The 25809-nt window shown below is 39.2% G+C and overlaps 1 protein-coding gene across 7 annotated transcripts; it reads left to right on the forward strand.

The window, feature by feature from the left end:
- The first annotated feature begins 21 nt into the window (after positions 1-21).
- INSIG2 (insulin induced gene 2) lies at positions 22-24841 on the forward strand. 7 transcript variants are annotated; one of them, XM_082409285.1, is made up of 6 exons: positions 22-99; positions 12971-13363; positions 19615-19739; positions 22873-23039; positions 23204-23303; positions 24355-24841. In XM_082409285.1, exons 2-6 carry the CDS (start codon positions 13120-13122, stop codon positions 24394-24396), a joined length of 678 nt encoding a protein of 225 aa, XP_082265411.1. In that variant the 5' UTR covers positions 22-99; positions 12971-13119; the 3' UTR covers positions 24397-24841. The 7 variants fall into 7 exon arrangements, with proteins under 7 accessions (XP_082265411.1, XP_082265407.1, XP_082265413.1 ...); XM_082409281.1 differs by lacking the exon at positions 24355-24841 and having other exon boundaries at positions 23204-24345; XM_082409287.1 differs by lacking the exon at positions 12971-13363 and having other exon boundaries at positions 48-99.
- The last annotated feature ends 968 nt before the right edge of the window (positions 24842-25809 follow it).

The raw sequence follows: 25809 nt of genomic DNA on the forward strand, positions 1-25809 counted from the left end.
GGCCGCACAGGCGCAGTGGAGCTCGGGCGGAGTTGTGGGAGGGGAGGAGGAAGCGGCGACGGAGGTGGGGGCCGGTCCCAGAAGATGGCGGAGGCGGGGGTGAGTTGGGCTTCCCCGGGGAAGCGCGGGGGACTTGGTGCTGAGGGAAGGGGCCTGAGGAAGGTGGTGGCCCTCGGGAAGAGGAACCGCTTGCGTTTTTGCGGCCTGGGAACCCTGCTGGCAAGTGCGAGGAGCCAGGACCACAGATGGGGCCTGAAGGGTGAGGGGCTCCGCTTAACCTGGAGAAGGGTCGGCGAGATCCGGAAGGGGACACCTGGGTTGGGGAGAGGGTCTAGGAGAGGCCGAGGCTCCCCAGACAGTGGAAGAGTGTCCGAGCCGATAGAAGGCTGGAGGACGACGGGAAGGGCGACCCCGGAGATCTGATGGGGTGGAGGTCGGCGGGCTGTCAAGCATAGAGCTGTCAGGACTCGGCAGGCTCGTAGCCAGGGAGACCAGACTCAGGCTTGGGAGGGGGAAGGATCCGAAAAGGTAGGTATTGTAGAATGCTTAGAATCCGCCAAAAGGTGTGTTGATATTGGGTTGAGGAGTGGGGCTTCGGCATTTTGGATTGGAATTGGAAACCTCTGGAGTAGGTGTGTGGTAAAGACAAAGATAACTCTTTTCAGGACCTAGAAGTCGGTTGGTGATAGTTTCTGGGATTTTAGGGTTGGTCAGTGGGGTTTGGCAATCTGGTAGAGGAAAGCAGTGTGGGTATGATGGGGGACGAGGGGAAGGGTGGTAAAACTTAAGTGATAGTGACCCATGTCCAGTTAGCATTGGCAACAAGTTAGTGAAGTATGGCGTTAGCTAGATAGTCTAGGAAAATAGACCAGGGAGAGCTGACTATTTTGTAGGATTATTGAGAAAATGCTTCAAGAAGGAATGAATAGTCTTGACAGCTGGGGCACTGAGACTGGCCGGGATCACTATTGCAATGGAGCTGAGGATTGCGGGGGAAGACAGGCTCCTGTCTTGGGTGCAGGAGGAATGAAGGCAGTCTGGCAGAGGCTAGGTTGTGTCTTCCAACTTTGGGGTTTGGCCCTGATAGGGAACCATTGAGTGAAAAATGAATGAAGGGATGCCCCCACTAATAGGGCCCCCCCCAGAGAATAGCCACGTACTCTTCCTGTTTCCTCCTTTTATTCTTTCTCTGGACATGACGTAGAGTAGTGTGTTTTGTTATAGTTCTCAGTACATATTTGATATAAAGTGACGAAGCTGTGAATCATGTACATTTATTTGGGAAAGAGGTTGATTCTTTTTAAACTGACAACTGTTGCTTTTACGTGTGGTGGGCTGAAAAGGAAAGGATAAAATGCAATTTAGTAATTTAAAGACAGAGCTTGTTTTCATTGTTATCAGAAAATTATTCTCAAACGATGGAGTAACCTTTTTAGGGACTGAGATTTGTCATTTAAAAGCAATAATGGGATGCAAATGTTGCTTGCTTAATGGTTTCTGTGTTTGGGTTTTAATGTTGACAGGAAAGATGAGTTGCAGGGTCTTCAAGGCAAACATGTTTTTCTTCCTAGAAGTTTTTAGCGTCCATAGCCTATGATTCACATTTGTGTGCTTTTATTTAAGGAGAGTTTCATTGATTTAAGTGTGTTTTTCCTAACTGTAATGCTTATTCTATTTTGAGAATGCCATTCTAATGACAAGAGCATAGGATAAAAAAGATGTGAGGTAGTAATTTAATTTTATTATTTAGTAGCCTTTCTGACCTAAGCACCTGAAGAGACAGGTAATCTGAGGGAGTAAACATACTTCTGTGACTGCTCTTCCTTTGAAGACAAATAATCTTGTATGGTTTTGGGGGTGTTGCAATTGTTAAAATACAATTGGTACTTCATCGGTTCTTAAGGAGATTTTGTTTGTATGCTTGTTTTCAAATGCCTGTTGCCTGGAAGTTGTTTCAGTGGCAAATGTAAACTTTGATTTTCATCCACAAAGCTGAGAATCACTTATTTTATTTACCTAAAGGTAATAATAATCCATTGACAGGAAGCCAGAGACTGGGAATAATGTTTTTCCAGTTTTGATGATTTGTTATTATCTATCCAAACTATTTGAACTATTTTTCTTTTTTGTTCAGTAACGTACTGTATAGAAGTTGTAGGTCAGGGCTCAAGGTAGAATTTTTCATGTTCTGTGGAAGTTTCTTCTTTGTCAGTTTTTGAAAAAAAAAAGTATTATTTTGGTATTAACGGTAGTTTCTCAACATGGCTTTAAAAACTGTTTCTTTTGTGACATTTCAATTGTTTCTGTATGGTGTTTGTAGAAAAGGCAACTGTGAAATGGGAAATACTCTGGACATGGAGTCAGAGTGCTTGGGGCTAGTCCTGGTACTACCTGGCAACAGTTTTATAATCTCAGAAAGTTACTTAATCTATTTTATTTTGTAAAATAAAAAGATTAAGTATTAAAAACACCTGCCTACTTACTAGGATTATTGTTGAGGATCTATTGAGATATTGTCTTTTAAATGGTATCTTTACACCAGAGACTTCTTCCCTGATAAGAAAATTGTTTCTTGGGTAATCTAAATTTTTCAAATATAGGTTTTTAAAAAAATTTTGAGAATCGAATTTATTGCTGATGTAACAGTAACATTTAAAGGTATAGATACGCTCTAGGAAGATATTATCAATACATAATCAGAAAAACCAAACTTTAAAACAAACAAATTAGGGATACATATTCCAAGAGCTTTCACTTTAAAATAACCTACTCCCCTAATGTGTGACTATTATAAACAACATGCTTTATTTAGGAACTTAGTTGTTGCATAGTAGGCGGTGAATGGTCTTGTGGAATTTTTTACCCCTTTGATGAGTCTGTCTGGCCATTTCTAGGAGTTCACTTTACATGTTTGTCTGTCGTAGCAAGACCCAGTAGTATACATTCTTGATCTTGTCACTTCTCTTAACCACTTTGGGTCTCATTTGCTTTGCCAGGAAACAGATCACTGGTTCTTAACTTCTTTTGGATCATGAACTTTTTGAGTACTTGATATAAAAATGTCCAACTCCCTAACCAGAAAAATGCACATATCCACAACTTTTTTGGTTTTGTTTTACATCAGACTCACATACCCCCTGGAAGAGATGAACTCCCAATTCCCTTCCATTTCTTACATTTTAGGATACTGTGATTCTAAAACATTTTAACTTTTATTTTTGTCTCCAGTAATTATATAGTATTGTATTATTATGTAGTCACAAAATTAGCTTTTTGGACTTAAAAAATCTGATTCAAATAAACATGAAACAAGTGTTGTGTTATTTTTAAAGACAACTTTTGGGGTGAAGTAGGAAACTATAAACAAGCACTTTTGAGGAAAGGTTGAGTAAACAGCTGGGGCAGAATTACATAAATAAACATTGTAGAAAGTCTCTAGCAGCCTGGAAATAGAATGCGGAAAGAGTCTAGCAATCAGTATCTCTCAGTGGGAGAACATTGCCTCTCTGTGGGAATTTGGAAACATGTAAGGCCATGTTTGGTTATCTCAGAGCGGGGAGGGGGCGTGCACTGGCATTTAGTGGGCACGAGCCAGGGCTGCTAAATGTTTTGCAATGCTTAGGGCAGTTCCAAACAACAAGAAATTGCCCTGCCCAAAATGCCAGTGCCCTTTGACAAACACTGGTGAGTGATGTGAGATGGGACGTACCACACCAGAATAGCTTTTTAAAACTGAAGCTGTTTTGTTCTTTTAAAAATATTATTCAACATAAAATTCCCTTTTGGAAAAATTCACAGACAGAAACAATTTACTAGATATACTAGAGCAATTTGGGTTACTTAAAATGTATATTTACTCTTTGTCCTCTAGTAGCTGTTTTAATAGCAGAAAGCGGGGGGTATTGCTGTGTCTACTGAAGTTTGGGAAATGAGGAGTCAACTCTTGGTCTAATACTGTATGCAAGTTGGCCATATGATTTTTTTCTTTAATACATCTTTTTACTCCTGGATCTAGTACTTTTAAAGAAAATTTCAAGGTGTTTGTACATTTATTCTTATGGTCTTTCTGCTTGGACACTAACTGACATTAGTACCTTGAGAATATTTACAGTTAAGATTGTTTTCCGGTGTCTATCCATCTTTTCAGTAACCAAATCCCTTCTATAGGGGATGCCAAAAAAGAAGTCTAAGGAGTTGGGCTGGAATGGGACTCAAGGTTTACAGGAAAGAGGATGGGTTTTGGCATCAGTCAGATGTAAGGTACAATTCCAGCGCTAATACTGCATGTCATGTGACCATAGGCAAGTTGCTAAGTCTCTTTGACTTTATATCTTCATTTGTAAAATGTGGATGATAATACCTACCTTTAGCATTATTTTGAAGATTAGAGTTACTATATGCCTGGCATGGAGTAGGCCCTCCATAAATGGGTGCTGTATTATGATGATAATGATGATGATGAATTCTGTAGCTACTGAACACTATAGAACACATGACATGCTGACATGCTGCATACCACAGCAAGGAATAGTCTGCAAGACCAGGTCAGGGGGAGATGTTTTCTATGTTTTCTAGGATTTTCAGTAGGTGTTTAGAATATATTTCCCTATGAATCAGCTATAATATATACTGTTTTCTCAAGGCTGCTAAGCTATAGAGCTCAGTGATGCTAGAGTAAGTAGGTTTGTGAGCTTGAGGGTAAAATTCCCCCCTTGGGTGTTGGGCACAGAACTTTGAGTGTGGTAGAGGCACAGTAAAAAAGTCTACTGTCTCTGTTTATCACGTGGAACTGATAGGCTGTGAAAGTTACTAGTGCTTACAGATGTTCTCATTTTCATACTGATTATTTCTAAACTCAACACCCCCACCCCTCCCTCCGGTTTACACATGGGTTTTGTTCCCAAAATTCATTTATAAGGTAGTTTGAAACTTGGAAGCTTAGAGGACATATATTTTAAAGATGATTAAGTGCTAGATTAGGTTTACCTTCCAAAAGCCCTGCTTAGGAGAGACGTTCAAGATGGCAGAGGAGTAAGACGTGGAGATCACCTTCCTCCCCACAAATACATCAGAAATACATCTACATGTGGAACAACTCCTACAGAACACCTACTGAACGCTGGCAGAAGACCTCAGACTTCCCAAAAGGCAAGAAACTCCCCATGTACCTGGGTAGGGCAAAAGAAAAAAGAAAATACAGAGACAAAGGAATAGGGACAGGACCTGCACCTCTGGGAGGGAGCTGTGAAGGAGGAAAGGTTTCCACACTCTAGGAAGCCCCTTCGTGGGTGGAGATGGAAGGTGGACGATGGGGGAGAGCTTCGGAGCCACGGAGGAGAGCGCAGCAACAGGGGTGCGGAGGGCAAAGCGGAGAGACTCCCACACAGAGGATCGGTGCTGACCAGCACTCACCAGCCCGAGAGGCTTGTCTGCTCACCCGCTGAGGCAGGCGGGGGCTGGGAGCTGAGGCTCGGGTTTTGGAGGTCAGATCCCAGGGGAAGGACTGGGGTTGGCTGCGTGAACACAGCCTGAAGGGGGCTAGTGTGCACAGCTAGCTGGGAGGGAGTCCGGGGAAAAGTCTAGACCTGCCTAAGAGGCAAGAGACCATTGTTTCAGGGTGCACGAGGAGAGAGGATTCAGAGCACCGCCTAAACGAGCTCCAGAGACAGACACGAGCCGTGGCTGTCAGAGCAGACCCCAGAGACGGGCATGAAATGCTAAGGCTGCTGCTGCCACCACCAAGAAGCCTGTGTGTGAGCACAGGTCACATCCACACTGCCCGTCCCGGGAGCCGGTGCAGCCCGCCACGGCCAGGCTCCCGCGATCCAGCGACAACTTCCCTGGGAGAACGCACGGCGCACCTCAGACTGTTGCAATGTCATGTTGGCCTCTGCCGCCGCAGGCTCGCCCTGCATTCTGTACCCCTCTCTGCCTCCCACCCTGAGTGAGCCAGAGCCCCCTAATCAGCTGCTATTTTAACCCCGTCCTGTCTGAGTGAAGAACAGATGCCCTCAGGAGACCTACATGCAGAGGAGGGGTCAAATCCAAAGCTGAACCCCAGGAGCTGAGCGAACAAAGAAAAGAAAGGGAAATCTCTCACAGCAGCCTCAGGAGCAGCGGATTTAATCTCCACAATCAACTTGATGTACCCTGCATCTCTGGAATACCTGAATAGACAACGAATCATCCCAAAATTGAGGTGGTGGACTTTGGGATCAACTGTAGGCTTGGGGTTTGCTTTCTGCATCTAATTTGTTTCTGGTTTTATGTTTATCTTGTTTAGTATTTAGAGTTTATTGTCATTGGTAGATTTGTTTATTGATTTGATTGCTGTCTTCCATTTTTTTTTTTTACATATAGATATATGTATATTTTTTTCCTGTTTCTCTTTTTGTGAGTGTGTATGTGTAAGCTTCATTGTGTGATTTTGTCTGTATAGCTTTGCTTTTACCATTTGTCCTAGGGTTCTGTCTGTCTGGGTTTTTTTTTTTTTTGGATAGTTTTGAGTGCTTGTTATCATTGGTAGATTTTTTTGGTTTGGTTGCTCTCTTCTTTCTTTTTTTTTTCTTTAAAATTTTTTTATTTTTAATAATTTAAAAATTTTTTTATTTTAATAACTTTATTTTATTTTATTTTATCATTATTTTTTCTTTCTTTCTATTTTTCTCCCTTTTCTTCTGAGCCGTGTGGCTGACAGGGTCTTGGTGCTCCGGCCGAGTGTCAGGCCTGTGCCTCTGAGGTGGGAGAGCCGAGTTCAGGACATTGGTCCACCAGGGACCTCCCGGCTCTACATGATATCAAACAGCGAAAGCTCTCCCAAATATCTCCATCTCAATGCTAAGACCCAGTTCCACTCAACGACCAACAAGCTATAGGGCTGGACACCCTATGCCAAGCAACTAGCAAGACAGGAACACAACCCCACCCATTAGCAGAGAGGCTGCCAAAAATCATAATAAGGTAACAGACACCCCAAAACACACCACTGGATGCGGTCCTGCCCACCAGAAAGACAAGATCCAGCCTCATCCACCAGACCACAGATACCAATCCCCTCCACCCAGAAGCCTACACAACCCATTGAACCAACCTTACCCACTGGGGGCAGACACCAAAAACAACAGGAACTATGAACCTGCAGCCTGCGAAAAGGAGACCCCAAACACAGTAAGTTAAGCAAAATGAGAAGACAGAGGAATACGCAGCAGATGAAGGAGCAAGGTAAAAACCCACCAGACCAAACAAATGAAGAGGAAATAGGCAGTCTAACTGAAAAAGAATTCAGAGTAATGATAGTAAAGATGATCCAAAATCTTGGAAATAGAATGGAGAAAATACAAGAAACATTTAACAAGGACCTAGAAGAACTAAAGAACAAACAAACAATGATGAACAACACAATAAATGAAATTAAATATTCTCTAGAAGGAATCAATAGCAGAATAACTTTGGCTAGAAGTTATTAGGCAGAAGAACGGATAAGTTCTTAGGCAGAAGAACGGATAAGTGACCTCGAAGATAAAATAGTGGAAATAACTACCGCAGAGTAGAATAAAGAAAAAAGAATGAAAAGAATTGAGGAGAGTCTCAGAGACCTCTGGGACAACATTAAATGCACCAACATTTGAGTTATAGGGGTCCCAGAAGAAGAAGAGAAAAAGAAAGGGACTGAGAAAGTACTTGAAGAGATTATAGTTGAAAATTTCCCTAATATGGGAAAGGAAATAGTCAAGTCCAGGAAGCTCAGAGAGTCCCATACAGGATAAATCCAAGGGGAAACACACCAAGACACATATTAATCAAACTATCAAAAATTAAATACAAAGAAGAAATATTAAAAGCAGCAAGGGAAAAGCAAAAAATAACGTACAAGGGAATCTCCATAAGGTTAACAGCTGATCTTTCAGCAGAAGCTCTGCAAGCCTGAGGGAGTGGCAGGACATATTTAAAGTGATGAAAGGGAATAAACTACAACCAAGATTACCCTACCCAGCAAGGATCTCATTCAGATTTGAGGAGAAATTAAAACCTTTATAGGCAAGCAAAAGCTAAGAGAATTCAGCACCACCAAACCAGCTGTACAACAAATGCTAAAGGAACTTCTCTAGGCAGGAAACACAAGGGAAGGAAAAGACCTACAATAACAAACTCAAACAATTAAGAAAATGGTAATAGGAAAATACATATCGATAACCACCTTAAATGTAAATGGATTAAATGCTCCAACCAAAAGACATAGACTGGCTGAATGGATACAAAAACAAGACGCATACATAGGCTGTCTACAAGACACCCACTTCAGACCTAGGGACACATACAGACTGAAAGTGAGGGGACGGAAAAAGATATTCCATGCAAATGGAAATCAAAAGAAAGCTGGAGTAGCAATACTCATATCAGATCAAATAGGCATAGAGGGAGCTTACCTCAACATAATAAAGGCCATATATGACAGATCCACAGCCAACATCATTCTCAATGGTGAAAAATTGAAACCATTTCCTCTAAGATCAGGAACAAGTGAAGGTTGTCCACTCTCACCACTATTATTGAACATAGTTTTGGAAGTTTTAGCCAAAGCCATCAGAGAAGAAAAAGAAATAAAAGGAATCCAACTCGGAAAAGACGAAGTAAAGCTGTCACTGCTTGCAGATAACATGATACTCTACATAGAGAATCCTAAAGATGCTACCAGAAAACTTCTAGAGCTAATCAATGAATTTGGTAGAGTAGCAGGATACAAAATTAATGCACAGAAATCTCTTGCTTTCCTATACACAAATGATGAAAATCTGAAGAGAAATTAAGGAAACACTCCCATTTACTATTGCAACAAAAAAAATAAAATACCTAGGAATAAACCTACCTAAGGAGACCAAGACCTGCATGCAGAAAACTATAAGACACTGATGAAAGAAATTAAAGTTGATAGAAACAGATGGAGAGATATACCATGTTCTTGGATTGGAAGAGTCAACATTGTGAAAATGACTATACTACCCAAAGCAATCTGCAGATTCAGTGCAATCCTTATCAAACTACCAGTGGCATTTTTCACAGAACTAGAACAAATTTCACAATTTGTATGGAAACACAAAAGACCCTGAGTAGCCAAAGCAATCTTGAGAAAGAAAAACGGAGCTGGAGGAATCAAGCTCCTGGACTTCAGACTATAATACGAAGCTACAGTAATCAATACAGTATGGTTCTGGCACAAAAACAGAAATACAGATCAATGGAACAGTATAGAAAGCCCAGAGATAAACCCACACACATATGGTCACCTTATTTTTGATAAAGGAGGCAAGAATATGCAATGGAGAAAAGACAGGCTCTTCAAGAAGTGGTGCTGGGAAAACTGGACAGCTACATGTAAAAGAATGAAATTAGAACACTCCCTAACACCATATACAAAAATAAACTCCAGATGGATTAAAGACCTAAATGTAAGGCCAGCCACTATAATACTCTTAGAAGAAAACATAGGCAGAACACTCTATGACATAAATCACAGCAAGATTCTTTTTGACCCACCTCCTAGAGAAATGAAAATAAAAACAAAAATAAACAAATGGGACCTAATGAAACTTAAAAGCTTTTGCACAGCAAAGGAAACCATAAACGAGACGAAAAGACCACCCTCAGAATGAGAGAAGATATTTGCAAATGAAGCAACTGACAAAGGATTAATCTCCAAAATTTATAAAGAGCTCATGCAGCTCAATATCAAAAAAACAAACAACCCAATCCAAAAATGGGCAGAGGACCTAAATAGACATTTCTCCCAAGAAGATATACAGATCGCCAACAAACACATGAAAGGATGCTCAGCGTCATTAATCATCAGAGAAATGCAAATCAAAACTACAATGAGGTATCACCTCACACCAGTCAGAATGGCCATCATCAAAAAATCTACAAACAATAAATGCTGGAGAGGGTGTGGAGAAAAGGGAACCCTCTTGCACTGTTGGTGGGAATGTAAATTGATACAGCCACTATGGAGAACAGTATGGGGGTTCCTTAAAAAACTACAAATAGAACTACCATACGATCCAGCAATCCCACTACTGGGCATATACCCTGAGAAAACCATAGTTCAAAAAGAGTCATGTACCAAAATGTTCATTGCAGCTCTATTTACAATAGCCAGGACATGGAAGCAACCTAAATGTCCATCGACAGATGAATGGATAAAGAAGATGTGGCACATATATACAATGGAATATTACTCAGCCATAAAAAGAAATGAAATGGAGGTATTTGTAATGAGGTGGATGGAGTTAGAGTCTGTCATACAGAGTGAAGTAAGTCAGAAAGAGAAAAACAAATACAGTATGCTAACACATATATACGGAATCTAAGGGAAAAAAAGCCATGAAGAACCTAGTGGCAAGACGGGAATAAAGACACAGACCTACTAGAGAATGGACTTGAGGATATGGGGAGGGGGTGGGGTGAGACGTGACAAGGTGAGAGAGTGTCATGGACATATATACACTACCAAATGTAAAATAGATAGCTAGTGGGAAGCAGCCGCATAGCACAGGGAGATCAGCTCGGTGCTTTGTGACCACCTAGAAGGGTGGGATGGGGAGGGTGGGAGGGAGGGAGATGCAAGAGGGAAGAGATATGGGAACATATTGTATATGTATAACTGATTAACTTTGTTATAAAGCAGAAGCTAACACACCATTGTAAGGCAATTATACTTCAATAAAGATGTTTAAAAAAAAAAAAAAAAAAAACTAAAAATAGATCTACCATACAATGCAGCAATCCCACTACTGGGCATATACCCTGAGAAAACCATAATTCAAAAAGAGTCATGTACCACAGTGTTCATTGCAGCTCTATTTACAATAGCCAGGACGTGGAAGCAACCTAAGTGTCCGTGAACAGATGAATGGATAAAGAAGGTGTGGCACATATATACAATGGAATATTACTTAGCCATAAAAAGAAGCGAAATTGAGTTATTTGTAGTGAGGTGGATGGACCTGGAGTCTGTCATACAGAGTGAAGTAAGTCAGAATGAGGACAATAAAATACCATAGGATAACACATATATATGGAATCTAAAAAATAAATAAATAAACTTTCTGAAGAACCTATGGGTAGGACAGGAATAAAGGTGCAGATGTAGGGAATGGACTTGAGGACATGGGGAGGGGGAAGGGTAAGCTGGGACGAAGTGAGAGAGTGGCATGGACATATGTACACTACCAAATGTAAAATAGATAGCTAGTGGGAAGCAGCTACATAACACAGGGAGATCAGCTCGGTGCTTGTGACCACCTAGAGGGGTGGGATAGGGAGGGTGGGAGGGAGGAGATATGGGGATATATGTATATGTATAGCTGATTCACTTTCTTATAAAGCAGAAACTAACACAGCATCGTAAAGCAATTATACGCCAATAAAGATGTGAAAAAAAAAAAAAGGCCTGCTTAACCCAATATAGTTTGATTCAAAAAGAGTTAACCTAATTTAATGAAACAAATATGAATATGTAGAGCTCCCACTATGAGCTAGGCACGTACCTTTCTGGGTACATAGGCACAGCGAAAACTTGATAGTGAATAAGATCTACACAGACATTTTATAATCCGTAAAGCAACTATGCATATCATCACATAAGGTAGCTATTAGAAGTGCCATAGTAAAGGTTTAAATAAAATACTTAGAGGTTCAAAGGAAATATCCCAAGAAATGTTGTTAGGTGGGATAATGGTAAGTTATGAAAATAGTCTTTATAATACTTTCCCACTTAAAAAAAAAGTATTCATAGAAAAAGAATTTAGGGCAACATGTAACAATTTGGGAGGCTGAACATAATGGTATGAATGAGGGCTTTGGAGCCAGCCAGACTGCATGGGTTTGAATCCCAGCTTGCCCTCTTACTAAGGCTGGGAACTTGGTTGAGTGACTTAACCTTTCTTTGCTTTTATACCTCACCTGTAAAATGGGCATAATTGCACTTACCTGTTAGGGTTATTGTGAGAGTTAAAAGGACAGCTCATAGATCGCCTCAAATGTTATTTGTCTTAAACATATACAAAGGAAAGTTCACTTTGGTTTAGAGGGGTGAGTGAACACCTAGAGTGACGGTACTTGCAAAGTTCTAGGTTTTAGGGATCAGGAGCCATGTGGATCAAACTTCTGAGAATCTAGCCAAGAGGTTATTCTTTATTTTCTTAGCTCGCTTTCTTCTGCTTCCTCCTGCAGCTTTCTCACAGTAGCTCCCCATGATTGCAACAAGGGCAGACTGGGTCAAGGCAGGGGTGGGACACAACTCGGGCCCTGGTGACAGCGGGTCAGGTCTGGTTTCTGTGCTTGGTGTATGTGTGAGTGAGTGGGTGGTGGTCTGTTTCTTTGTAAGATACTTTTGTGCAGAAATTCACATATATCAGCATTAAACATCAAAAGAGGTCATTTTATTCCCCTATGGAGATTGTCCTCACGAGCAAGTCACATTTTATTGAGAACAATATAACATTTTCAATCAGAATATGTTGATTTTCTGTGAAGTATAAATTTATTTATTTTCTGTAAAGCGTAAGAATTTCTACCTAAATCTCCAAGCCCATCAGTTACTTGGGCTTGGAGATTTGGGTAGAAGAAACAGAAACCTGGATTTTGATCTTCCAGTTTCTAGTAGAAGTGTCTCAGATAACCCATCCTGCTTTTTTCACTGATGTGGAGCTAGCTGTTTTTACTATTATTCTAACCTTTTAGTCTCTTAGGTCACTAATTCTGTCCTAGTAAATATAGATTTAGCACTTTATTTTTTATTACATCATTCATATAAAAATGCTTTTTAAATGTCTTCTTATTTAGTAAATAACTAACTAAATATATAAGCTTGTCAATTCATTATTTGGCCTTTAAAATGAATTAGTATTGAAATCAGGAAAATTGTATAGTCATTTATTAGACACATTGATTTCTTTTTTCTTATCTCTTGCAGGATTTCTGGTAGGTCCTATTTTAGGACGAGATGCAATATTGTTGAAACGCCAATCTGCTTTGGTTCAGGCAGTTGGCTTTTCAGCTGAGAAGCCATTTCTTCTTCCTCTTTTTAAAATTTTTTTGCTGACTTACTGAACTTATGAAACCATGGCGGAAGGAGAGACACAGTCACCTGGGCCCAAAAAGTGTGGTCCCTATATCTCATCTGTCACTAGCCGAAGTGTGAACTTGATGATTCGAGGAGTAGTGCTGTTTTTTATTGGAGTATTTCTTGCATTAGTGTTAAATTTACTTCAGATTCAGAGAAATGTGACGCTTTTTCCACCTGATGTGATTGCAAGCATCTTTTCTTCAGCATGGTGGGTACCGCCGTGCTGTGGCACAGCTTCAGGTACGTGAAGGCCATGTCTGTAACGCTTAGAAAGGAATTAGGGTAAATGAGTGTCAATATTGTCTGGGCAATACTTTTAAAAAATCAGCTTTATTGAGGTGTAATTTAAATAGAGTGCAATAGACCTGTTTTACATGAACAGTTTGATGAGTTTAGACAAATACATACAAGTCATGTAACTACCACCACAATCTAAGTATAGAACATTTCTATCACCCCCTAAATTCTCCTGTGCCCTTTTGCAGCCTACCCCCAGCCTCAGGCTGTCACTGGATTATTTTTGCCTGTTCTAGAATGTGATATAAATGGAATCATAGAGTTCGTACTCTTTTGTGTCTGATTTCTATCTGACTGACCCATATGACTTTTAAAAATTCAATCCTAAAAACAATCTTGATTCTCTTAGAGATGAGGCTTTTAACCTCTTAATTTTGTTCTTCCGTCAATCCATCTCATATAAACTTACGTTAAGTTATTTTGATGATCATCATCACTGTTTGGTTTTAAGGTTTTGACATGTATGTTTTTTGAAGTTTTGGTTTTTGAAGTAGATAAAAACTTGAAAGATGGAGACAGTCGACCCTTGAACAACATAAGTTGGAATTTATGTGTGGATGTTTTTCAGTAAATACGTACTACGCAGTCCGATCTTGGTTGAATCTGTGGATGTGGAACTGTGGATACAGAGGGCTGACTGTAAAGTTATTCTCAGATTTTTGATTGTATGGAGGGTTGGTGCCCCTAACCCTCATGCTGTTCAAAGGTTGACTATAGTTTTATTCAAGTTTAAAGCTTCATGTTGTTATTTTTTAGATTTTTGCATATGCTTTGTTTCTTGGTATCTTGTTTCTAGATATACATTCAGAATAATAGATTCTTAAAGAGATCAGTAAGGTAGATTCTCTTTGCTTAAAATCATTATTATCCTATTTAGATCTTTGTTTTGGTGGACAGTGTGTATTGGATAGAGTGGAGCATTTCAGAATGCTGTATTGATGATGAGCTTCCATAATGGATAGCTCTTCAGCTTTTTCTAATGAGACCAATAGATGGATACTATTTTATATAATAAAGTAATAGAAGGAAGCTGTAATGATGTGGTAGAAGATAATTCTGATTGAGAGAGAAAAGTGCTTTTATGAATGTCCATTTGGTATCTCACACCTAATATACATAACTACCTTGCAATATAGTGTAGATCCTCCTTGACTTCCGTCCTAGAGCTAGAGGGCCAACAGTGAGGAGTTAGGTGTGAGACATTTTAAAATGACCTTGTGAAACTTATTTGACAATTACATAATCCCATTGCATGGATTGAAGGGTATTTTCGTGGTAAGGTTTCAGCATGGTTTATATATTGATGTCTCACTATTACAATATTCACATTAAAAGAGAACTTGTAAAGGTGATGATTCCTAGTTTCCCCAGAGCTGTTGTTATTCTCTGAGAGAACAGGCAACATAGTCCAAACAGACAAAGCGTAAATTATGTTTTATTATTCTCTGTTGTGTCTACCAGTCCTCAGGTATTTTCCTTTCTTTCATTTAAGTTCAGAAGAAAAAAAGTTTCCCAATGACTTTTTCTACTTCTTTATTTTCTCCTATGGTAGAGCTGCAGTCTTGCTGCTAATAGAAGCTTTTCCGGACTTGGAAGAACATGTCTTTTCAGAATAGACAAAAGGAAGGCCAAGGGAGGGAAATTATTGCTTATTGAATGTCTACTAATGTTCTGGGCATATCCCTTAATCCCAGGGATCTGTAGGGCAGCGTTGGGAGTGAGATGTTTGCATTGTGCCTATTTTGGGGGGATGAGGAAACAGATAAGGAGAGGATATCAATGAGTCCAGGGTTCTAGGGCCAGGGAATGGTGTGGCTAGGTGAAACATCACATGCTGGGGAAGGGGGCAGAGAGAGCCACTCATCCTTCCCTCTATTGGGTATCTCTTTTGAACCTTCCAGACTAAGTGCCAGGTTTGGATGGAGTACACTGGCCTGTGCTACACATTCTGGGCTAGGGCAGGAGAACTTGGCTGAGGTTTCATTCTACCTCCACTATGGAGAGGAACAGGGGTTACATCTCTGCCTGTGATATGGGCACTTTTGACACAAACTCACATTTAGGAAGGAAAACTTGTAATGTTAATGCTACATTTTAGTCACTTTGTCCCTACTTTCCTACCTTCTCCCAGCCGCTCGGCTTGTCACACTTACAAACCTAACCTCATATCATTTCATGTGGAGGATTTGCATTCTTGCTTAAGTGTTTCTTCTGAAAGCAGTACATTCTATGAGGTGCCCAGCAAATGAAAGGAGAGAGGCCTTGGGGAATTGAGATTCCAGTTAACGCTGCTGTTGATGTTGGGTAGGTCATGGTGTTTAGTAGGTGGGGGTGAGGATACCAGGTTTGTGGAAGTTGCCAAAGATGGAAAATGGACTCTTGCATAATCGCTGCCCCCCTCCAATTTTAGGGAAAATATTAAGGAAAAAAAGTAAATGCTGTAAGAAACAGTGTGTACAGTTTGCGTGTGTATATGGTATGTATATGTTTTTGTGTATATGTGTTGGTGTGCATTTTCAAAGCTCTTATCATCTTAAATCAGAAAAACTGATAATTGTCCTTTGATTTTCCTGTCCAATTAATATTCGTAGACTGAGCAGCTACCTTCTGGAGGGTCTCCAGAATCACCACTTTCTACATGTAAACCCAGTGCTGGAAAATTTGCTAGTGGTGCTTCTGGAGGGACAACTAGTAGAGAACTCTGATAAACTCCTTTTGATCCCATTTTCCTTTTCCTGGTTCTCTATTTTTAGTTTAATAATGTTTGGTGTTTCAAGTTGGTTAAGTTCTTTACGTGTGCAGTGCATTGGAATTGGAGTTAAGAACCTCTTGAATGTGATTGAGAGCTACAAAGGAATCTCTCTGAAGAATAAGTAGGAGAAAAAAGATTGTGTGGATAAAATGTCCAGAGAAGTTGACTAACAAATCACGAGTGAAATTACTATCTAATTTAAAAATGGAAGCAAACAGATCTTTTCTGTTGAGTCATGCAGTCAGTCACCCAGTTCCTGGAGACTCTTAGAAGGATCCTCCCGTTGTCTCTCACTGCCCACGTCTGGTTTCCAAGTTTCACATCTCTCCCTTGTCTCTTTCTTGGTCTAGGCCCTCAACCGCTCTGCTTGGAATTTTCAGTCTTTTCTTTTTCTGCCTCTGATTTTGTGCCCCCTGCACCCCAAGTCCCTCCTCTCCTGTCCTGTGTTGTACACTCACTGCTGGAAGAACGATTGGCCCTCTCTCTGGCACACGTGTGATGGTGTTATTTTCCCAGTGACTGTGGGGCAAGTCTCTGTGATATGGCCCCCGCCAACTTGTATCCTTCTCAGAGTCTTTCTGGACCCGAAACTCCCTTTCCGCCTAAAGTTTCCAGTTTCCAGATGATACCAGGTATTTTCTGTTGTCTGTGCTTTTCCTCAAATGCTTTCCTTTGATTAGAAAGCCCTTTCCAGACCACTCAGCTGCTGAACACTCCTGCCTCAAGGGTCACCTCTTCTGTGAAGCTTTCCTGACACGCTCGCACCCTGCTTCCCCTCGGCACACACCAGGAGAAGACTGGACCCCCGGGCCCTGTCAGTGCTGCCCCAACACGTTACTCTACTTAATTGTATCTGTGGTCACTGTGGGACGGGGGTCATGTCTTACTCATTTTCCCTTTTTAAATCCCCAGTAAATACCAAGAACTAGACACATTATGGGGGTTTAAGTATTTGTTGGATGAACACATTGCTTATCCTGTCGTAGTTTTCCATGAAAGTATATCTCGTTCAGTGGTTGTGCTTTTTCAGCCCCCTTTCCTTGAAAAATGTTTGATTTAACTGTTTCTTTTAGTGCAGCACTGCATTAAAAACATGACCATGAAAAATGATGACTTAATATTGACGTTTTACAAACTTCTCTTGTTTTTGGTCTTGGTACCCTTCAACTAGTCACTGGGAAATAACTGAAATATATCCCAAGAAATGTGATTTTTGCATCAGAGAACCGTCTGATTAAGCAGGACTGTGTTTGCATATGATTTTACGCAGGCGTGATCTTAACGGTCTCTCTTGTTAAAATAAGAAAGTGGAGGAAGAGGACGAGAAGGCCAGACACACTTCTGCTGAGCTCTCAGCAGTGCAGCCTCACTGTGCTGTAGATGTTGCTCTCAGACTCTGCCAGGCCTTTATTTAAAGGAAAGAAAGAAGACGTTTAATGCGAAGTGACAAGCTCCCTCGAATTCTCCCTCTCAGTGAGCGTCCAAGAACCATGCATACTCAATGGATTTGATTTTTATTGGCAAATCCCAAGGTTGGCAGCGTGGCAGTTTAAGTTTCTTTTTGTGTTTTTGCTTTCTCTCCTCAGTTGTCTCTCATGTGTGAGTCTGACATCACATGCATAAAAATACAGTCAATTTTACTTATTTATATCTTTGCACACACGTCAGTACTCTCTATGTGATCATTCTTTACCTATGGCATCAGCTGCTGAGGAAAATTGACTTGGAATATCTGATCTTAGTTGATTTCCTCAGCAACAGGCAAAGGGAAGAAAGAAAGAGAGAGAGAGTGAGGGATGACACATGAGCTGCCAGTTTCATGACCCGTTGAGAACAAAAAAGAGGTAATATTCATCTAGATATATTTCAACTGTTAGGCATGCTTGTTACCACTTTAATTTTGTAGACATTTGGAAATGCTGTCAGTTAATCTCACAGGATTTTAGAGCAGAACCTTTTAAATAGGAGTATAATTTGAAACTTTAAAATTTACTAGTAGCTGTTGGAGCTCTGCGTTGCTGAAGTTTCTTGTTAATGTCTTGATGGTCTGTGAACCATCTATCCTCAGCAAAAGCCTAATCAGAAGAGCACCTTCAGTTTTGCGGATTAGAAAATGTCTGCATCATTGCAACATCTCCACTCCAGATGAAAGGGTGACGGTGCAGTCTGGTTTTCATGCTGTTCCACTGGTCTGCTAGCCTCTGATTTTTGATATTAGTTGATTTCTGTTTTTCCTTTAAGATTGAGTGCATTGTTTGTGAGATAGAGCTAGCCAGTACCAGGCCAGGCAGGGGCTTCTAACCCCTCAGGCATAGGTTTGGGTACAATAATTTCATGATACATCATAGGTAATACTGGACATTTTAAACATACTTTTCAACTGATGTGACAGTTGTGTTTTTATTACCAAATGGCAGCATAAACATTCTGTTTTTAGGAAGATTAGCAAATTAAAGCTGCCCAGCTATTTGCTGTTAAATTTAATCTGTAGAAGTATATTTTCCTTAGAACTTGTTGAAGAATGTTTTGGTTCATGAAATACTCTTTTTTTTAATGACTAACTTAGCATTTAAAATCTTCTCCCGGTGAATGAATAAAATGTTGAGATTTGACAAGTATTTAAGTTAAAAATTGAGTTATTCATACTAATTAATTGCACCATTAGTATTCAAAACGTTCTTTCCAAAATGCAGAAATATACTAAAAAGATTTCTTCTGATCTTTTAACAGTGGATTTAAATTTTAACTGAAAATATATAATTCTGTAGACCGTGTTTCCTCCATTTGTCCTCTACAGAATGAGTCTCACAGGTAGATTTCTGTTGCAAGTTTCCCTGCTTTGACAGTTTGACCTAGAGTCTCATCAGAGGGCCAGGTTGGAAGGGAGTTGTCAGGACAAGGCACTAGACACAAGAGACTGAGACAAGAAGCTGGGGGGACGAGGATTGTATGTGTAGCAGGACGGCTACAGCCATCTAATAGGATGTATATAATGAGCTTGTAAGTGTTTACGCTTTGAGGTTCTCTTTAGATTTGTGACATTTCATAGCGTGCTTCATGGTTATATAGCTTAGAGAGAACATTGCTTAACTGCCAGCTGCTTTGATGTTTTCCAAGTCTCAGAGATGTTAGTAGTAGAAAAGTAGCGTGAATCATCTAGTCCAATCTGCTAAATTCTGAATCATACGCTGAAGTAGTGTTTTGCCTATGATAATTGAGAGTACTGTTGTACTCATTTACAATGCTGTCTTCGATGGTGTTATCCTCACTTTTTTTTTTTCTTTTGGAAGGTAAGTTTAAAATATCAACGATTAATGTTACGTAAGTTGAAAAGCTTTTCTAGAGAATCTTTCAAATGCTTATGATGGTTGTGACTCTTAGCTTAAGTTTTGCCTGTATACCATTGGAGATGCCTTAATTTTTTCCCTTTTTTTCCCCACAGCCGTGATTGGGTTATTATACCCCTGCATTGACAGGCATCTAGGAGAACCACATAAATTTAAAAGAGAGTGGTCCAGTGTAATGCGGTGTGTAGCCGTCTTTGTTGGTATAAATCATGCCAGCGCTGTATCCTTCCTGCTGTAATGAAATGCGTAATAACAAAGCAGCTTTTGACAAACCAAAGGTTGAACAGTCCCTCGCAGCTTCACTGTTGTCAAATTGTGATATGCCCACTTAGTCATAAAAAGAATGCACGCCGCATTGTTGAAGCATCATGGGAGCACCTGTGCAATTGCAGCATGGGGTATAGCCTTTCCTTTCAATCCCTATTTTTCGATATCACTCAGAACTTTGCACATTTAAAAAATTTACATGGTTTTCTTAAATTAGGTTACTTAATTACCTGCATCTAGTTTTGGTAACTAGCATTGAAACAGATACATTTTCAAAGGAATTTCTTTTCTCTCTTCATTTAAGATTTGTCAGTAAGGACATCTGGTGGCTTCAGGTGCTGGTTGGTTTTTTCTGTTTTTTAATTTGAAGAATATATATACATATATATATATATATATATGTATATATATTTTTTAAAGACTGTTATTTATTGGTTTTAATCAACACCAACAAACCACAGAAATGTTCTTAAAAGTGGCAGAGGCAGAAATAGCCAACTTAGACTGGCCAAAAAGAACTTTTTTTCCTAAGTTACATATTTCTAAAGTTTGATCATTTTGAGGATTTTGATATTTTAATTTAGTGATTAATGAGTATTTTCACAGTGTCCTGTCTAGAAGGATAAGGTAGCCTCTATTTCCCACCTCTCCTCTGCTTCTACCCCCCAGAAAAAAATGTCCACCCCCAGAACAAAAGTTTTTGCCCTCATAAGGATTTTATCCTGTCATCCTCCGTACTTCCCGCCCCGCTGACCTCCCAACTTCCCTTTGTAGAAGAGGATCTGGGAAATGCTAGTTCAGCCTTCCCTTTTCTGGAAGAAATGGCTTAGAGGATGGAGGTGGCAGGAACCTTCTCTTTGGGGAAGAGAAGATGTGTGACTCCGGCTGCCGGAGGTTTCCTCCTGTAACTCTGCGCTGGGCTCAGGGCTGGCAGTTGGCTGGAGAGAGTGTGGGTCATGGGGCAAGGAGATTCCAGCGTCTCTAACAGCATGTATTGAGGTGTTTTGGAGAAGCTGGAGAAGAGGAACCAAGGAAAGAAGCAGGGTCCTAGATTCTGAAAGCACGTCTACCTTTCTGTTCCTAGTTGCGCTGGCTCTTGGAGATCTATGAATTTGGAAGTCCCTCAGTGGCTCTTATTATTTTGTTTTTCACCCTTTTGTCTTAAAGAGTTTCCCAACATGTTTAGTTTGGTGAAATCTTTGAGAATTAGGATTTTATAACAAACAAACCTAGTGGTTAGTAGGACTTTAAAAAGGTAGACTCATAGAATATTATATCTAGAAAAAAACTTAGAAATCCCCTAGTTCTACATTTTCTTTATAAAGATAATAAGAGAAATGAAAGCTAGAGAGGTTTGGTACTATGCTAAGTCATACGTACTGCAAGGCTGCTCCAGAGCTGAGGCCAGACCCTGGAGATCCTGACTTGAGTCTAGGAACATTCCTTCTCCTACCCAGGAGCCCCACAAGTGTGTAAATTTGTCTCTGTCTGGTGGATTAGACCCTTCTATCCTAGACAGTTCAGGTATTTTTAAGTTGAGTAATTTAAATAACATTTTCTGGAATTAAAAAGACTTATATATCTAATTTAAATTCTTTACTTTGGTCATTCTTTTCTTCCTCTCAATGAAATCCTTAAATATAGCCATCTTAGCTATTCTGTTCATCCTTTAAGCAAAATCCAAAATGTTTACAAAATATATAACACAGACTTAATATTAGGTTACTTAGACTTTAGAAAATCACATTGTACTATTTTTAAGATGGATGTTTTACCCGCACCCTAGAAGCCTCCTTATTTTGCTTTGACTCTTAGCAAAGTTAATTTAGTCAGCAAAGATAGAACCCAGTTAATGTCAAATTCCACTCTTTACAAGAATGTTTACTGCATAGAGAAATCAGAGTGCACAAGTGTTTCTTTGGAATTTGAGGTATAATACTCACTAAAGAATAAAAGCTTTTTCAGAAAGCATACCATAGACTATAGGTCTCTTGATAAATCAAGCCTAGACAAGGACTGACCAAGAGTGGCAGTCTGGGTGTTCAGGATACACGCTGGTTGGGTAGGAGGGGGGAATGGTGGTAAACAGCAGGGTGTTAAAGGAAGCGGAAAATGGTTTTATACGTATTTTTGGAACTTCCCCTCTCTTCTCTGTAGTTGCAACATGGCCGGTTTGGCAAGCTATATAGTATCCTCTGGGGAGCTGTATATAGAGCCAAGATGTGGCCTTTGGGACATAGATAATGCCCTTTTAATGGCACTTGAAATTAATTCCTTTAGTGTAATCCTCTAGCAAAGAAATGAGAAGATTGAATTTATAAAGCTTCGTTTTGCCCAGAGATTTTGAAGTAGAAAAGGGCTGTACATTTGTGAATAGGTGCTTAAGTAGATGACGGAAATAAAACATCATTTGAGCAAACTGTCCTATACCAGAAAGTTTCAGGCACCAAAATAGCTTGGCAGGTTGCGAGATAATGTTCACTTCAAGGCTTTATCCTCAACAAATTAAAACTAGAACAGTTGACATAATAGAAAGGGATAGTGTGTCCTTGGTACTCTTGTTTCTGAACTGCATTATTATAAAATGTGTCAGTAAATCACATAGAGAATGTGGTACCCTGTTAAATAGCTGTCAGCTCCTCTATTTGCAAGTTCCTGTATGATTCTCAAGTAATTCTAAACCTGTTTGAGAAGTAGTATCGGTTTCCTTTTTAGCAAAAGTGTGTTCCTTTAGCAATACTTGTGTTCTGAGGCTTCTAGTCACATTTTTTTTTGCAAGGAAAGCATTTCTTAAATAATGGATCTGATCTGATAATCGGCAATGTATATACTGTGCCATTTTTTTGGAGAGATTAACACGTCGGTGAGATCTATTCGTGAAGTATCATGCCCTCTGTGCGTCTTTAGTACATATCGGAAATAGTTTTAATCCTCCCTACTCTCGTACATTGTATTAAAAACCTGAATGCACTCTAGACTACGCAGTCTATTCTCTTCTCAACGTTAACATCTTTTATTTTAGAAAAATGAACAAGTTATATTATTTGGTTACAAATTTTAAGATGACTCTTTAACACTGATCTCAGAAGGTGGATTTTGATAACAACATACAGTTGTCTCTCACACTGGCTGCACTATCTGTTGGACTGTGGTGGACTTTTGATAGATCTAGAAGTGGTTTTGGCCTCGGAATAGGAATTGCTTTCTTGGCAACTTTGGTCACTCAACTGCTAGTCTATAACGGTGTTTATCAGTAAGTATTCTTTTTGGTGCTTATTTCCTAAAATCTCAGAATTGAGATTTTAAAATTGCATTAGCCACTTTAATCTACACAGTAACTTATTTCCATTGTAATTATCTTAATAAGTGTCATTGTACTTCCTCTGTGAGTTGTTAAAAATATTTCTATTATTCTAGATATACATCTCCAGATTTCCTCTATGTTCGCTCTTGGTTACCGTGTATATTTTTTGCCGGAGGCATAACAATGGGAAACATCGGTCGACAGCTGGCAATGGTAAGCTCATGCTTATTTACTTACCTTCCTGTTATTGAGATGTAAGACAAGTTTTCTCCATACAGTAATGGAATAAGTCATTTGTAAGAATTTAATCACAAGTGTATTAAAAATGGAAAGAACCACTGGATAGAAAAGCTAAAATGTGTTACGGATAGGGTGATATGATTTATCCTCCAATTTTTATTAATTAATTAATTAATTTTACTAATCTATACGTTTCTGCTCCATGAAAAAGGGACAGTTTTAAAAGTGAGAAGAAGCGCTGCTTATAACTATGTTGCTACAATAAATATAAATTAGGACTGTCTCCAGCAAATCAAGATGTTTGATCATTTTAGTTAAGAAGGAAAAGGACATTGTTGATAAGCCCAGTCAGAGATGGCGAAGGTCAGGGACTGGCATTCAGATGCCACGGCAGTTTCATGAATAAGTGCTGTCACTTTTACCATTTTAGCCAGCTGAGAGAATTGAATGTTTTACATTGTTGTCTTTTTGGTAGTCCAGCCACCCAATTATCCTAAATCCATTGGTTTACTTTATTTTGAACTATGGGTAGACATTTTTATAGCTGTCCTTTCAAAATATTGTTTTGACCGGAAGCTTTTGCTAATATAGTAGATTTTTTCCTTTCAATTTTTAAGTTATTTGAAAAAAATATTATCGGAATTCACAATATTAGTCCTGTCCTTAAGTTCATGACCTTTCCTTTGCTAATATGCCTTAGTGAACACACAAAGAAATTTATTTTGCTTCCTTTCATAGTCTAGGATTGATCTAAATCATATACTATTATCATTTGCTTGTAATGTAGAAATATCATTTTTTCCCTGCTTTTGGCTATGCCCCTTTCAGTTCTAGAATGCAAGTTTCTTTTTTCCTTTCATAATTGTCATTTAATCCTAATAGTTGTATAACTCTCAGATTCTTTGAGGAATAAAGTGGGCATATGTTAATAAACTGTTAAGTTTAGACCTTTTTAGTTTATATGGAAATTGCTATTCAAAATAAACATTAATCTGTTAACCTTTTAACCTTTTAATTTTTACAGTATGAATGTAAAGTTATCGCAGAAAAATCTCATCAAGAATGAAGAAGGCAAAAACATATCTTTTGTACAGAAAAACAAGATGAAAAGGGCGTGTAAATGATAGCTATACCAACAAAACTTCGGACTATAAAATTGCCAGGATGCAGTTTTCCCCTTAATTGGTGTGTGTATATATATATACACACATATACATATATATACACACATATGTTACTGCAATCTGTGATTGCTTCATCTGTAAATCAAGTACAAACCTTTATGTATTTGACTTAAATAACTGTAAAATATGTATGCACTACGTTAAAAAACATGTTGATTAATAGATGAAATTTTTAAATTAATTTTTTAGACATACCATATATTGTATCACAATGTTGATGTGCCAAAATATTCAGTTATCGTCATGCAGAGTATAAGAATGCTTTGAACAATTTATAAACTTACTGAAATAAAATATGAGGAAAGCCAAAAAAAAAAAAAAAGCAAATGGAAAGCGGTATATTCTCTTTTGCTTACTGTTGTGCCTTTTTATTTTTCTAATATATGGCAGTACGAGTTATGGGTGCCCTAATGTGTGGTTAGTTTCTATTTTAATGTTGTCTCGGAGAGCTTTGGGTGTTTTAATATATGATGAAAAAGAACTTCCAGGGAACATTTTCATACCTTCATTACAGGAGAGAGTCCAAAGAGTAATTTTTTGTTTTAACAGATTTTACTGGAGGTGAAAGTCCCAGCAGGAGAGTTTATCAGCATTAAATTATTCTGAGTCTAAATCTTTAAGAATACATATAATTAAAAGTAAGGACCATTGAAAAATTTAACTAGAGTAAATATGTTTTACAAATACAAAATGACCTTCTGGAGTGCCACAAAGTGTTGGTGATATTAACTGTCATTTGCAGTACAGTGTTCCACTGCTTTTGCACATGGAACGCGTAAGAATTCCCGAACAGGTCAAAGTCAAGTTTCTAACTGTCTTGGGTTCTATAATCTGTTGGGTTCTGTAAAGCGAACCGTTTGAGCTGGGCTGCTTCATACGATTGATTGTCAGTGGATTGCATCCGAGGAGTGGATGGGCACATAATTTCTTATGTATCCATGTGCCCATTAGTGAACAGTTCAAGAATGTATTGTTTAAGAATGTATTGGGATGGCATATTGTGCATGTTAAAGATCCTGGTAGCAGTTTTGTGCATATTTTTCCAACAACTAGAGCCTTTTGAGTGTGATTTAAACATAGTCTTAGTTAACCTTCTCCCCCAGTTTTTATTTTTGAAATTGATGGCAGTTGTCTGATACACAAGGGTGAAATCTGCTTACTCTGGAGGGGTGTGTGTGTGTGTGTGTGTAGGATTGAGTGAGAGAGAGAGTGTGTGTGTGTGTGTAGGATTGAGTGAGGGAGAGTGTGTGTGTGTGTGTGTGTGTGTGTAGGATTGAGTGAGGGGGAGAGAGAGT

This window comes from Balaenoptera borealis (assembly GCF_965194805.1).
Source record: "Balaenoptera borealis genome assembly, contig: HAP1_SCAFFOLD_1608, whole genome shotgun sequence".
Lineage (NCBI taxonomy): Eukaryota > Metazoa > Chordata > Mammalia > Artiodactyla > Balaenopteridae > Balaenoptera > Balaenoptera borealis.

Bases quoted from the DNA above. Each gene is read 5' to 3' on its own strand.
- INSIG2 (XM_082409281.1), top strand. From the start codon at position 13,120: ATGGCGGAAGGAGAGACACAGTCACCTGGGCCCAAAAAGTGTGGTCCC. The intron at 19,740-22,872 runs GTATCCTTCCTG...CACTGATCTCAG, and splicing joins GTATAAATCATGCCAGCGCT to AAGGTGGATTTTGATAACAA. The intron at 23,040-23,203 runs GTAAGTATTCTT...CTATTATTCTAG, and splicing joins GTCTATAACGGTGTTTATCA to ATATACATCTCCAGATTTCC.